Source organism: Diceros bicornis, chromosome 11 (assembly GCF_020826845.1).
Source record: "Diceros bicornis minor isolate mBicDic1 chromosome 11, mDicBic1.mat.cur, whole genome shotgun sequence".
Classification (NCBI taxonomy): Eukaryota; Metazoa; Chordata; class Mammalia; order Perissodactyla; family Rhinocerotidae; genus Diceros; species Diceros bicornis.
This window is the reverse complement of record NC_080750.1, coordinates 64,911,298-64,927,475: the sequence shown is the minus strand read 5'-3', so window position 1 is coordinate 64,927,475 and position 16,178 is coordinate 64,911,298. Positions and strand designations below refer to the sequence as shown.

Below are 16,178 nucleotides of genomic sequence, written 5' to 3'. Positions count from 1 at the left end.
AATTCACATTTAGGCCAATGAAATACGATAGTACCCTTTTGAGGAGATATTATCAATCTTTAAAATTTTTCCTAAAGTGATATCTCATTGTTAAACTAATTGTTATTTACCTGACTTCTAGTAAGTTTGAGTATTTTTTATAAACTTGACCAATTGGATCTGCTCTTTCTCTACATTTCAAATATTTTTTTCTGATTTAATTGCTTAGTTTGTTTATGGTTTTTTCATAATAGGAAATTTAAAACTTTTTATGTCTATCTTTTAAAGTTTCTGCTCTTTGTTAAGAATGTTTAGGAGACATGTCATCTTATAAATTTTGTTGTAGAATGTATTGCTGTGATTTGTTTTTTACATTTGCCTTTATTTCACCTGAATTTTATTTTTTTATATATAATGTAAGATAAAGATCTAATTTTTTTTGGCTGGATGATAACCATTTTTGTGGTGATTGTTTTAAAAATATCCTTTCCTGCTGAAATACTATTTAATTTTTGACTTGTACATTTTCTCATATGTGCTGGAATCTATATTTAAGTTCTTTATTCTGTTCCACTCGTGTGTGTTTATTCCTATGCTAGTGCCATATTGATTTGATTACAGTAATCCCTCCTTATCCGAGGGATATATTCCAAGACCTCACAGTGGATGCCTGAAACCTTGGATGGTACCAAATCCTATATATACTGTGTTTTTTTCTATACATACATACCTATGGTAAAGTTTAATTTATAAATTAGGCTCAGTAAGAGATTAACAACAATAACTAATAATAAAATAAAACAATGATAATATACTGTAATAAAAGTTATCATAGATCTTAGCAACCTCAACATATGATTTTTTTCTTATTCAGTCAAGAACTACCACCTTTTCACTTAAAGGAAGCACTTTATAGCTTCTCTTTGGCATATCCGAATTGCCAGCATCACTACTCCTACACTTTGGGGCCATTTTTAAGTAAAATAAAGGTTACTTGAATACAAGCGCTGCAATTCCCTGACAGTCAGTCTGATACCAAGACAGCTACTGACTGACTCATGGATAGCATATACGGTATCCACTGGACAAAGGGATGATTTGTGTACAGAACGGGACAAGGCTGGACAGCACGAGATTTCATCATGCTACTCAGAATGGAGGGCAATTTAAAACTTATGAATTGTTTATTTCTGGAATTTTCCATTTAATATTCTGGTACTGTGGTTGACTGAAGGGTAACTGAAACCACGGAAAGCAAAACCACAGATAAGGGGGGACTTCTGACATGTCTTTTGAATATATTCTGATATGTGGTTAGTGAAGTCCACTTACGGTTTTCTCCTTTTGTTCAATTTTCTTGGTGGTTCTTGGATTTTCTCCTTTATAACTTTAAGATACTATTTTTGAATAAAAAGGTCTTTTGAGCTTATTTCTCAATACAGTTATTTATAAATATTGGGGAAAAGTTACTACTGTGAATGAAATATTTTTCCCATTATGTTTCTAGGTGTTTCCTGCTAAACTAGGGAAAATTTTTATTTATGTATTTATCATACCTCTGCTTTATAATTTATTTTATTAATTTCAGGGTTTTTCTTTACTAGAATTGCTTGTGTTTTCTAGGTACAGGCATACCTCATTTTATTGCACTTCGCTTTATTGCGCTTCGCAGATATTGCATTTTTTACAAGACCCTCCACCAGCAAAAAGATTACAACTTGCTGAAGGCTCAGATGATGGTTAGCATTTTTTAGCAATAAAATATTTTTAAATTAAGGTACGTACATTGTTTTTTAGACATAATGCTATTGCACACTTAATAGACCACGGTATAGTGTAAACATAACTTTTATATGCACTGGAAAACCAAAAAATTCATGTGACTTGCTTTATTGCAATATTCACTTTATTGTGGTTAGTCTGGAACTGAACCTGCAATATGTCCGAGGTATGCCTGTATTCTGTCAGATCATTAACAAAAATATATTTTTCTTTTCCATTCTAATATTTATGCCAGTTAATTTGTTTTCATGTCTTATTAGTTTGCTATCATCTTCAAGTCAGTGTTGAATTATAAAGGGTTTAGAGGGCTTCCTGCTTTAATTCCTGATTTTATTCATTTGATTTATTGAATGAGTAATAAAATTCATATAGTTAAAATAATAAAAGTTTCCTGTGAACAGTCTCCTTCCCACCCTGTCCCTGATCTGTCCGTTTCCCACTCTGTACTCAAAGTAACCACTCTTCCACAGACCATCAAATTTCCATGTAGAAGCAAGTTCTTGATATAGATATAAATATAGAAATATATATAAACACACATACATACATTGAATAGATATATATTTATTGTGTGTGGATACCATCTTAATTTTATTTTAAATGCTTTTAGTGTTTTGCTATTTAGGATATTTGCTGTTGTTTTTTTTTCCCAAAAATGTTTAATTTTTTTCTATTCTTTTCAATGGAGCTTTTATTATAAATGGCTACTGAATTTTACCAAATTCCTTTTCAGCATCTGTTGTTATAATCATATGAGTTTTTCTCCTTAATTTGTTGATATGTTGGATTATGTTGATTTCTAAAAAAGAACCACTCTTGCATTTCTTTCTTTTTCTTTTTCTTTTTTTTTTTTTTTGTGAGGAAGATTTGCCCTGAGCCAGCATCCAATGCCAATCCTCCTCTTTTTTGCTGAAGATTGGCCCTGGGCTAACATCCATGCCCATCTTCCTCTGCTTTACATGTGACACTGCCACAGCACAGCTTGACAAGCAGTGCGTCAGTGCGCGCCTGGGATCCGAACCTGCAAACCCTCACAGGTTAAGAGCGTGCGCACTTAACCTCTGTGCCACCAGGCTGGCCCCTACATTTAACTTTTAAGTGAAATTGGTTTATGGTATGTTTTGTGTACTACCTTTGTTAGATTTAGTATTGAGTTATTCTGACTTCATAAAACAAATTGGAACATTTTCTGTATTTTTCTATGATTTAATATTATTAAAATGGTTTTTTAAAGATTAAGAATCTGCTGAGAATCTGGCTGGTCTTGATGTCTTTTTCTATAGTAGATTTTTAATTACCTTTAATTTATGGTATTTGGTTTTACTCAAGGATTCATTTCTCCGGTCAGTTTTGATATTTCCTCTTTTACTGGGAAATCATTCTTGTCTTTTGGGTTTTCAGATGAATTGCCATGAAATCGCATTTGTGTTCTCTTAGTTTTGTTTTCTTAATTCTCTTCTGTGCTTATGTTGTATTTCTCTTTTCCTTCTGAATCTTGTGAGTTTTCTCTCTCGGTCTTTTTTTTTTTTTTCACTCCCTTATTAGACTCTGAGTGATTGTCTTTCAAAGAGCTAGCTTTAGACTTAAGTATCCTCTGTATAACTACTTTATATTAATTCCAAATAGTATCTCTTAGTTTCTCTTCTTAGTTTATTTTGATATATTTTATTATTTTTCTAATTTCTTATTTACTGAGTTTTTTTTCCCCCTTGCCTTTTAAAAATATTAAAAGTCTTTGAGGCCATAAGCTTACTTTTTTTTTTTTTTTTAATTTTATTTATTTATTTATTTTTCCCCCGAAGCCCCGGTAGATAGTTGTATGTCATAGTTGCACATGCTTCTAGTTGCTGTATGTGGGACACGGCCTCAGCATGGCTGGAGAAGCGGTGTGTTGGTGCGCGCCTGGGATCCGAACCCAGGCCGCCAGCATCGGAGTGCGAGCACTTAACCGCTAAGCCACGGGGCCAGCCCAATAAGCTTACTTCTGAATACAAATTTTGCTGGGTCACCTGGGTTTTAATTATGATTCTATTTTTTTGTTGTAGCTGACTATGTAGATCATAATTTCCCTTTTTATTTCCTCTTTGATCCAAAGATTATCTAAAATCACTTCGTAGTTTAAAAGTAAAGATATTTTTGTACATTTTTCTAAATTTTTTAGATTGTATATCTCTGCAATTAGTTAAAGCTTTCATTATGACTATGTTTATGATCAATCATGGTGCTGAACATAAGAAAAAATATCTGTTCTTTGTTAGAGGGTTACAAGGTATCTTTTGTATCTTGTAAAAATTATGTTTATTGATAATATAAATTTGTTTTTTTCTTCTTTCCAACTATATTTGTCCATTCTAAAAGGTATACTGAAATAATTCAGTATATTTGTATTTTAAAAAATAAAATTATTAAAGTTCTAATAAGCTTTACTGTGTTATTTGGTATATACAAGTTTATAAGTTATATCTTGGTCATAAACTGTATGTATATTTTATAATTGTATAATCTTTCTCTTTATCCTACTAAGTACTTTTGACTTTAAAATTATACCTTCACTGATAAATAGTTCCCTGCAGTTACTTGAAAACAAAATACTATTTTTCCCAGAAAGAGGCTCGTTTTTTGCCTTGGTATCTCCTTGACCTCGAAAAGGTGAGACCTTTGGAGTACTTTTATTTTCTGCCTCTCTTCCTTTTTCACCTTATCCTCTTCTTCCCAGTCAGATCTCGGGAGTACTTTTACTTCTGCTTACCTCCATCTCACCTGCCTACAACTCTTTCACTTTGAATAAATAGCTTAGCAAATATTATGTAGAAATCTATTAAAATTTCTTTTGTGATCTAGTCCTTTTGTTTCAAGAGTCCTTATTTATGTTATACATTCCTAGACATTTGATTATTATCTAAATGTGTCTTATATAATATACACTGAAAGTTTCGTTGCTTATATTACCCTTTCTCTTCATCTTCCCTGTTACCACATCTCTATTCTGGTTTATTTTTTTCTTAGTTAGGACTCTTTTTCAATTATTTTTCTCAGTTGGGATACCTGAGAAAATATACTCTCTGAATTCTTGCATATTTGCAATTTTTTTCATATACCAAAATGTAAGCTTTGTTGGTACAGAATTCTTTTCTCTCTGTCATCTGTGAATGTTATTCAATCCTCTCTGTTGTCTTTTTCAAGTACAACCGATGAGAAGTCCAGTGAGGAGCTGATTCTTTATGTTTTATAGGTTACTTGCTTTTTATAGCTGGGAGCTTGAATGTGATCCAGCATCCGTGACCTTTTATCCCTAATCCCTTTTAATATACATTTTCTATTGTTATAATCCTCTGCTTTTTTATTGTGTATTAATATACATAATATAAGATTTACCATTTTAACCATTTTTAAGCATACAGTTCAGTGGCATTAAGTACATACACATTGTTGTACAACTTCACTGCCATCCATCTCCAGAACTTTTTCATTTTCCCAAACTGAAACTCCGTACCATTAAAGAGTAACTCCCTGTTCCCCCTCCTCCAGCCCCTTTCAAGCACCTTTCTACTTTCTGTCTCTGAATTTGACTACTCTAGGTACCTCATATATGTGGAATTATACGGTCTTTGACCTTTTGTGACTGACTTATTTCACTTAGTAATGTCTTCAAGGTTCATCCATGTTACTATGTCAGAATTTTCTTCCTTTTTAAGGCTGAATAATATTCATTATGTGTATATACCACATTTTGTTTATCCATTCATCCATCAGTGGACATTTGGGTTTGTTTGCACCTTTTGACGGTTGCGTATAATGCTCTTATGAACATGGGTCTACAAATATCTTTTCGAGTCCCTGCTTTCACTTCTGTTGAGTATATACCCAGAAGTGGAATTGCTGGATCTCATGGTAATTCTGTGTTTAATTTTTGTGAGGAACCACCATACTATTTTCCGTAGCAGCTGTGCTATTTTACATTCTCACAAGCAATACACAAAGGTTTCATTTTTTCCACATCCTTGCCAATACCTGTTAGTTTCTGTTTTTTTGATATTAGCCTTTCTCATGGGTGTAATTTTAATATACATTTTTATTTAGTTCTTAAACGCTTTTTAAAAACATTTTTTTAGGTTAAAAAAAAAAATCCGTCTCCTATGCCAGAAGGGCTCTATGCCATTGAACCTGAGAGGTGAGAACTTATTATATAGCACCTTGTTTGCTTGCTCTTCTGCCCTTAGAATATTTTATTTTTATAGACTATTTTAAGCCCATGTATATCTGAAATATAAATGACATAAATTCATTGATTTGCAGTTACACAAGTCTGTATCAGTGATTTAATCTCAATTTTCTCATCTGTGGAATGAGGGTCTTTGGTGATTTACTTCCTAGATTGTCTGATTCAGTTGTAGTGTGGTCCTCATACTTACAGAATACAGGTCAGGATTGCTCCAAGGCGTTTATCCACCCTCCATAGATTGTGGAAGTCCTCCCTTTCCAGCCTATCTGCTCCTCATACATACATGTTAAAGGCCAGCAACACAGATCTACTTTTTCCCTAAACATACCTTATAATCTCCTTTAACTGTTCCTTCTTCCCGGACTCTTTCACCCACTGATTCTTACCTCCCTTCACACCTTGGTTTGGTGAAAATCTTATTATAATCTTCAGATAACTGAGATCTCATTCAAGAAGTCTTCCTAGTTCTCTGTAACCTAAGTTAATTTCTAAATTGTTACTCTCAAAACCTTGTATTTTTAGTCTTCTCACATTGTGCCTTTTATTAGAGAGGTGTGTGTGTGTGTGAGTGAGAGTGATTTTTATTTGACCCTCCCCCACAGCTTAATAAGCTCCTATACTTTTGGGACTGTACCTTACTCATATTATGACCTTGTGCCTATGCCAGGGCAAGTAGATACTTAGTATATTTTAACTAAATTTGAGCAAGAGTGAAAAATGTGTATTGACCAGTAGTCAGTTTTGTGGCTTGGTGTTGCTGTTTTGCCCCGAAAATGCAATTGGCAACGTTTTCAGTAGATTTTCTTTGTACTTTATAGCTACTTTGACAGGTATTTTTTTAAGTCAGCAAGAAAATTAACTATAACAGGAGTTTCATTAAAGCTACAATTTAGGATATGCAAATGTGAAAGGTTTCTAACTTTACCCTGTACATTTCACATATTTCATTAGTCACTGTTAGACACTTCGGTTTTGCTTAATATAATTCAGTGCTGAATGTGTATTTTAGTGTGAGAGTTTTTGACATCAATGTTTTTAACTTTTGTCTAATTTATAATCTTAACTTTGAGTTAATGGAAATAGTTGCCTCTATAGATTATGGTTTGAAACTGGTAATAAGTTCAGTCAGTAATATGTGATCTTTAGCTCCTAAACCATGAAAAGTAGATTTCATTTTTTGTTAAGATCTATGTCTGAATTGAAAGCAAAGTGTCTGAATGGTGAATAAAGCAGTAGAATGCTAATCAGAAGATAGAAGTAGGAGACTTACTCCGTTATTAACTTACACTGTGTTCAGTAATCTAAATGCCACATGGATAGTCATCTCTTTTTTAAATTGGTAGTAATAGCACCTGCTGCTTGATAGTTGGCGAAGTCCTTCACCATTTAAAAAATATTTTAACTTCTTGTAGTCCTTTGAAGTAGTTATCCGTTAACCCTGTTTACTAGATGCAGAGATTGAGACTTAGAGAAATTGTCACTCAAGATTTGGCTGGCAATAAAATAAATAATTTACTTGGAACAAGACCCCAGAATTTACCCTACAGTTAAGACCTTTAGCTGCACTCATGCTGAGGTGTGTTTTTTATTCATAGGTGTTTTGTGTGTGTGTGTGTGTGTGTGTGAGTGTGTGTGTGAGAGGAGATCAGCCCTGTGCTAACATCTGCCAATCCTCCTCTTTTTTCGCTGAGGAAGACTGGCTCTGGGCTAACATCCGTGCCCATCTTCCTCCACGTTATATGGGACGCCGCCACAGCATGGCTCGCCAAGCAGCGCGTCGGTGTGCGCCTGGGATCTGAACCGGCGAACCCTGGGCCGCTGCAGCGGAGCGCGGGCACTTAACCACTTGCGCCACCGGGCCGGCCCCTTATTCATAGGTTTTTTTAAATGCACTGATGTTATTATCAAAAAGTTATCTTGAATCTCACTATAGTATGTATATTCCATTGCATGTTTAAATGTTTCCCTAGGTGGTGTTTATTAACAGATTAAACATCAGGATATGATTTTCATTACTTTTTCCAAGTGAATAATTTTGAAAGCTCTCAATAGTACTTTTCTATTTTCAAAATTTTGCTTCAAACCAATGTTTCATTTCAAAATTACAAAATAATTTGTTTTTTTTGTGAGGAAGATCAGCCCTGAGCTAACATCCATGCTAGTCCTCCTCTTTTTTGCTGAGGAAGACTGGCTCTGAGCTAACATCTATTGCCAATCCTCCTTTTTTTTTTTTCCTCCTAAAGCCCCAGTAGATAGTTGTATGTCATAGTTGCACATCCTTCTAGTTGCTGTATGTGGGACGCCGCCTCAGCATGGCTGGAGAAGCGGTGCGTCGGTGCGCGCCCGGGATCCAATCCCGGGCCGCCAGTAGCAGAGTGCGCGCACTTAACTGCTAAGCCACGGGGCCGGCCCCCCTACAAAATAATTTTTAAAAACATGATCAGCTGATGTTAACTGTTAATATCCTTAAGTTATATAATTAAAATATTTATTCAACACTTGATTAACAATTATTTCTGAATTTTCTGTCTTTATTCTACAGAATGGTAAATAACGCTGATCATCTCTAGAAGGGATATTGCTTAACCTCATGTAAAGTATGCTCAGTTCCTTTCCAGTGGTGTAAGTATCTAGTACTTCACTTAATTTTTATCTTCTGAATTGTTTTAATAAAGTTAGGAAATCATTACAATTACGATCCCAAAATGACAGCAGACATTTCTAGAGTTGAAAGAATTTTTTCATAATCATGTGATAAGGAATGAATTTTCCAATCTATGAACTTACTCTTTATCATTTCTGTTTTCAACTTTGAAGTCTGACATTAATTTTCAACTGAACGTAAAATTACTCTATGTATTATTTTAAATTGCTTAGTAGCCTAGAAATTTGTGAAATACATGGCTACCCATTCAGGAGAGCTAGTGTTAGATTCCTTGTGATAGACAGAATATTGGAAGCATTTTACCTTAATACTGCCTTTTGTGTGCAAACTCCTAAGCACTTTAGCCATTTTCCTTTACCTGCTGGGGATAATAATGTAGTCAAGCCTATTAGCTAATGTAGTTGGTAGCCTTTCTTTGGAGTCAGGCAAAAAGTACAAATTGAGATGGTGGTAGTATGTTGAGAGTTTTTCTGTACTGGAATATGAACTGTAACCACTAGTTCATATTAAACAGTCCTCTAAATAAAAGTATGATGGGAATTTCAGATATTAGAGAAGATAAAGAATCTATTAGCTCATTAAGTGCATCTTTAGAGTCTAATGCAAAGTGCCTTTAGCATAAGTGTTTTCTCAAATTTGGTGCAGTCTATGTTTCGATTAAATTCCTTCCATTTTGGTTGACAGTTCTATAATCCAGCAAGTAGACATTAAGATAGGTTTTCCTTATTATTTAGGTTTTTCATTAAGTTTTTTCCCCTCCTCATTTGATACATTCCCCTACTCTGTCATGTATCAAAAAGGCTCTGGAATAGGCCCAGGTGATGTGAACTGTTGCTTGAGTTTCTTCAAGTAGCTGTGTCTTTGGGAAATGGGAAGGCACTTCATCACTTTGAGCCATAATTTCTCTTTTTTTTTATGGTTTATTTGCTGATGACTATTTTCAATAGCCATTAGAATGTAAGCATCACGAGGCCAGGAATTTTTGCTAATTTGTTCCTTGTTGCATCTTCTCTGCCTTCTATATGATCTGACACATAGGAGGCATTCAATAAATGTTAGTTGAAAGAATGAAATTTTTGTCTAAATGGTTTCCAGTTCTCTGATTCCACACCTAATTTATATCTTCCTCTATAAACTTACATGTTTTTACTTGGATTTTTTTTTTCCAAATGTGTAAGGTGGCTATAATTAATCTCAATCTTAATCAGTGGTAATTGAAAAATAACTATGAAAATGTGATTGGCGCATTGGAATATAATCATATTTTTCTCGAAATCTTTTTATTTGAAAAGAACATTTTTATACTGTTATCTATAGTCATAGCCTTAATTTTTTGCTTTAGTCAGTTCTCCCATTGGTTTGAATTTTAAAATCATTTTACCATACCGTCAACTCAGTCCCCAGTAAATATTCATTTCTTATTCTTACTTCTTGTGATTTTCTTACTTTAAGACTGCCACTCCTTTGATGATAATAGTTGTGAAAGAGGGTAATGTACCATAAATAGTAAGAAGGGCCTGAGTACATCTTTAGTTGATGAATATTATGACTGACTATAGAATGTGTTAAATCATCATGCAATAACTGTCTGATATGCAAAACAAAACTAACTTATGACTAGGCCATATTTTGCCTAGTCATTCTGGATAAAAAGATAAAGACAGCGGAATCAAGCTGAAGAAAATGCTGTGTTATCCAATAAAATCTTATTAACTCTTGATGCTTTACAAGTAAGGTAGTAATGTCATTTTTGTGCATGTGATTTCAAGATTAATCATTTATGCATGCTTTACCTTTCTTTGCTCTAGTTGCTTGTAGAATTTAGTTTAAGAAAGTATGTTCTGGACTTCATGCCTTATCCAAGAAGAATTTAGTACATATCCAAGTAGGGATAAAATTTATTGTAAAATAGGCTTACTATTATGGTCTGATAGTATAGTCTTTTAAAACATCAATTTATGAACTGAGCTATAATTCCTGAATTTAATTGTTCTTTTATGTTTTAAACATTGTCTGTGTTATTGCAGTGTTGAAATTCTTCTCACATCATTTTCAATTGTTGGCCTGAATCTGCATTCAGATTAGCAATTTAAAGTGAAAGATGTTCCTTATCCTATGAACAGTCCTTGTGCTACATAAGAAAATTAATTCAGTTCTTACTTGTTCTCTCTCTCTCTTACAAAAGAATTGCTGGTATCCTGGACTTAGATGACCTTTGTAGGTCATATACTGCCATAACTTCATGATTATGTGCTTAAACTACATAAATTATGAAAAATAAAATTTGGAAATGACAGATGTGTGCCTTTGTTTATGTTAATACACATTGGAATATTATTCTCTACATCCAAGAAAGCTTCTAATCTTGGCATTTTCTCAGTAAAATGTTATACTTTCAGTGTCACATGCATGGTTTGATCCTGCTCATTATGCCATTATCATTCTACTCTACAACGATCATACATTTCATTCCAGCAATTATAGACCTTTTTACTTTAGGTGTATCTTTTATTAGGGACCTCTCTTGGTGCAAGGCACAGACATCTAATTTAAACAAAGTGAAGCATAAAGGGAAATTTATACTCTTACATAACAATACAACAAGAAAAGCAGGGATGTAGCAGGGGGTTAGGAATTACTAGAACAAGGGATATGAACACTGCAGAGCTTTCTCCTTTGCTCTGCATTACTTGGTACGTCTGCTTTTTTTTCCCTACAAACTAGCTTCTTCCACATAGGTGAGGAATGTACCAGATTAACATCTTCCTGCAACTGAGCACAGTTATAGTGACTGTCCACCTTCCCGTTAGTCTAACCTAGTATTTTGAGGAGAGCAAGGCTTGGCTTCCTTATGTGCCCACCCGTTGGCCAGGAGGCGTGGGGTGTTGTGAGTGGCAGCCCCAGAAACGTGGTTGGAAACAATGAGACATTCTAGGCAGACAAAATAATAGGTGCCTTCTGTTATCTCCTTTTATGACTTTTGGAATAAAAGTGGTTCAGTCAGTGAATCTGGAATGGCATAAAATATTACATTGTTTCAAATACTGTGGAATATTTACTTCTGATAGTTCTAATACAAGCTTTAGGATGGATATGTTTCAGTAACAGGTTAAATTCATATAATTTATTTTAGTTTTAGGCCAATGTACAGAGTGCTACTCCATACAGAGAGAGTTTCGAAGAGTTATATACAAATTACTATCTGCTCTGCTGTATTAGGATAGGAAAATATCATGATTGGGTTTTTTTGGTCCATATAATAAAACAATTCTTTTTTTTTTTTTTTTTTCCTGAGGAGATCAGCCCTGTGCTAACATCTACCAATCCTCCTCTTTTTTTGCTGAGGAAGACTGGCCCTGGGCTAACATTCGTGCCCATCTTCCTCCACTTTTTATGGGACGCCGCCACAGCATGGCTGGCCAAGCAGTGCGTCCCATGCGTCGGTGGGCGCCCAGGATCCAAACTGGCAAACCCTGGTCCGCCGCAGCGGAGGACGCACACTTAACTGCTTGCGCCACCAGGCCGGCCCCAAAACAATTCTTGAAGTCTCATATCTAAAGTAAAGTCAGTTTATAAAGTATTTGGAAAGGATGAAGACTAAAGTTAGCAGTGGACAGGTCTACCTCATTTTCAAAGGGAAAGAATTAGAAACCTCAGTTTACCAAATCAATAAATTAAGGGCTAAATTATTTGGATCACTAAAGGAATTCAGCAGCTACTTTTTAAAAGAACTTCCTAGGATTAAGGATTAATATATTACTAAGCACTTAGTAGAGTGGACAAAGGGCTGAGGGTTAGAAGAGAAATTAAAGTGTTAAGTGTCTGTTATAAGCCATTAGGAAAATGTTCACATAGCTTTTTCAACAAACTTTATTTAAGTATAATATATCTACTGAAAAATGCAGAAATCAGTAGTGTACATCTCGATGAGTGTTCACAGTGAATGCACCTGTGTAATGTAACTAACATAGAACGTAGAACATTACCAACACTGCATAGCATTTTAATAATAAATCATTTGTGTTAAGCAAAGTGTACTGTTCTTTTGAAATTGGTCAGGAGAAAAAGTAAACAAGTTACTCTGGTTGAAAGTTTTCTCTTCTCTCCCAACTAGGTGATAATATTATTATGGGGGATATAGTAAGCTAACAAGAAAATTAGTAGAGTACAATTTTAATAGCCAAATCATTTAAAATAGCTAGTAATTGGAAACACTCCAAGTGTCCAAAATAGAATGGATAAACAAAGCTGTGGTATATTCCTACGGTGAAGTACTACTCTGCAGTAGAAAGGTACAAAATGCTGATACGATATCATAAATGAAATATCAGAAACTTTATGCTGAGTGAAAGAAGCCTTACACAAAAGAGTACATAGAAATTCCATTTATATGAAGTTCTGGAACAGGCAAAACTAATCTGTGGTGGGAAAAAACTCTGAGCAGTGGTTGCCTTTGAGGGAAGAGACAGGGATTGACTGGGAAGAGGCATGAGGGAACTTCCTGGAGTGATGGTAATGTTCCATATCTTCATAGGAATTTGAGTTTCACAGTGTATGCACTTCTCAAAGCTCATAGAATGGTAAACGTAAGATTTGTGTATTTTCTTTTATGTAAATTTTACCTCAAAAGAAAAAAACCTGAACAAATACTGAGCTCTAGTTAATCATATGCATGTGAAAGTATTTAGGGGGAAGTGTATAGATGTCTGTAACTGATTTTGAAATGCATCAAAAGATAAGATGAATAGAGGGATGGATGCGTAAGGGGATGGATAGATATGTGATAAAGCAAGTGAAATGTTAATGGTAAAGACTAGGTGGTTAGTATATGGGTATTCACTGTAAATTTATTTCAACTTTTCTGTATGTTTAAAATTTTTCATTATAAAATGTTGGAGGAAAAAGCCTACGCAATCAAGAAATAATGTAATAATCATGAAATTAGGACTTTTATGATGGATAGCTTGTCACAAATGAATATTGCAAGAAAGCAGAAGATAATATGTATAGGTATAAGACCGATACTGTGGCCCATGGGCACAAATGGCCTGCAACATGTTATTTTGGGTCCACAGAATGTTTGTGTTTTTATTTTTTTCTATATTTTGTGTTTTTTTGTTTTTGTTTTTTGAGGAAGATTGGCCCTGAGCTAAGATCTGTTGCCAGTCTTCCTCCTTTTTTTTTCCTTTGTTCTTCCCAAGGCCCCAGTAGATAGTTGTACATCATAGTTGTACATCCTTCTAGTTGCTCTATGTGGGACGCCACCACAGCATGGCTTAATGAGCGTTGCATAGGTCCACGCCCAGAATCCGAACCAGCAAACCCCAGGCCACCAAAGTGGAGCGCGTGAACTTAACCACTATGCCACCAGGCTGGCCCCTGTTTGTTTTTAATTTAATGAGCCTATCTCTAAAACTAGAGCAATTTCACATAAAAATTCTAGATTTCTGCCTGTTTATTTTTAAAACTATTTGAAAGACAAAACAATCAATGGTAGAATAGAGAATCCAAAGGTAGCTACAGGTTTGTGTGGAAATTTTGTACCTATATGATAAATGTGGCATTTCAGATCAGAGAAGAAGAGATATGTTACTCAATGAAGTATATTGGACAACCAGCTATCCATTTGGGAAAAAATAAACCTCAAATCCTTTCACACTCAGTAAGTAAATATAAATTCTAGATAGAGCAAAGATTTTAAATATAAAATACTGTTACTAGAACCCCTAGTCCGTCAGTAGAGTGGTTTTTTATCTAAGTGGTTTTAACTGGAGACCTGAAAGAGTACAATAGCCTATGTGCCAGATCATATGATTCCAGTAAGTCTTGCCATATATTGGAAAGCAGAATGATGTATGCTTTTGGAGTCAGTAAGATTTAGGTTTGAATCTTAAATTAGGAAAGTCAGATTTTATAAGAAAGGAATTTAAGTAGTGAGAATTTTTATGAGATTTGATAATTCCCTTAAACTTAATATTGTTATTGACTCTGAGACATTTTCTGGTGTGCTGCAGTATCTTGTGTTAAAGGAAACATAATGTAGAAGCAATTTCCTAAGAAAAATGAATAGTTCAGTTTGGCTACAACCACAAAAGATCCATTTCTCAGGATAACTATTGGAGAATGCATTATAGAGATGAAATACAAAATTGCTAAGTGGTGGGTAAAATGGTACTTAATAAGATTTTTTATGTACCTCTCTTACTTTTCCATTTCAGTATTTTTGCTGGTTATTAGTATTTGCTTGAGCTTAGCTCACCAAATTGTTTGTTTACACTAAATGAAGTTATCGAATTCCTAGGTCAGTTTTCCTGATATTTAGTAAAACAAGATAATACAAACTATTTTTTCAGCAACTTTCCATTAATGCTCTAATGTAGAATAATAAATTTGAGATGGAAAAAACACCTGTGAGTAGTCACATAGCCTAGGCTTAATACTGTATGCACCTAATCTGTCATTTTGGTGTTATTGCTATAACTGAAATTTTGGTTCAGATATTTACCAAATTGAGGAAAATGTAAATTGTATGCCATATGAAATTAGGTTTTATGTTGTACTTAATGTCCATCTGCTAATAAAGTCAATATCTATACCAGTCCATTTGCCATGACAAAAACATTCTAGCATGGGGTTATAATTATTGTTATTATAATATTATAATAGTGTCTTAATCATTTTTAGTAAAGAAGTTGATGTGGAAGTATTGCATTTTCTGCTGAGCATTGTCTATAATTATATGTTGTTTGGTAGATGTTGTAAATAAAGGAAATTTTTTTTAATCCTTTTTTTTTTAGTTTGCTGGAAACCATGTCTCACTATACAGATGAACCCAGATTTACCATAGAGCAGATAGATCTGCTTCAACGCCTTCGGCGTACTGGAATGACTAAACATGAAATTCTCCATGCCTTGGAAACTTTGGACCGTCTTGATCAAGAGCATAGTGACAAGTTTGGAAGAAGGTCCAGCTATGGAGGAAGTTCATATGGGAATAGTACCAACAATGTTCCGGCATCTTCCTCTACAGCTACAGCTTCCACACAGACCCAGCATTCTGGAATGTCCCCATCACCTAGCAACAGTTATGATACTTCCCCCCAGCCTTGCACTACCAATCAAAATGGGAGGGAGAATAATGAGCGATTATCCACATCCAATGGAAAGATGTCACCAACTCGCTACCATGCAAACAGCATGGGTCAGAGATCATACAGTTTTGAAGCCTCAGAAGAGGACCTAGATGTAGATGATAAAGTAGAGGAATTAATGAGGTTAGTTCCTTTGCTTATTCGGAGTCCCCAGAATGTCTATATTCTTAGATTTGTTTTGAATAATAAGCTGTATTTCAGCTACTTACCTATAAAAACTGTCATTTCTCCCTCCTCTCTTTGGAGATGAAAGAAAAAAATTTCAAATTTTATGTTTTTAATTCAAATGTTCTCTTCTCTACTTCAGCCCTTTCTCTTTGCTGCTTAATAAGCCTTTTCCATTCTCTCTGTTTGTCAAAGCAAAGGTTAGCCTTCTCTT

General features: G+C 34.5%; 1 protein-coding gene across 9 annotated transcripts in view; it reads left to right on the top strand.

The window, feature by feature from the left end:
* Positions 1-1,626: 1,626 nt before the first annotated feature.
* The window catches only part of HMBOX1 (homeobox containing 1), a 111,992-nt gene continuing 97,440 nt past the window's right edge, over positions 1,627-16,178 (top strand). For all 9 annotated transcript variants that reach the window (XM_058550424.1, XM_058550420.1, XM_058550422.1 and 6 more), the window contains exons 1-3: positions 1,627-1,756; positions 8,526-8,605; positions 15,446-15,922. In XM_058550424.1, coding sequence (XP_058406407.1) covers positions 8,583-8,605; positions 15,446-15,922 — 500 coding nt within the window. In that variant the 5' untranslated portion in view covers positions 1,627-1,756; positions 8,526-8,582. The remainder of the gene's footprint in view (positions 1,757-8,525; positions 8,606-15,445; positions 15,923-16,178) is intronic.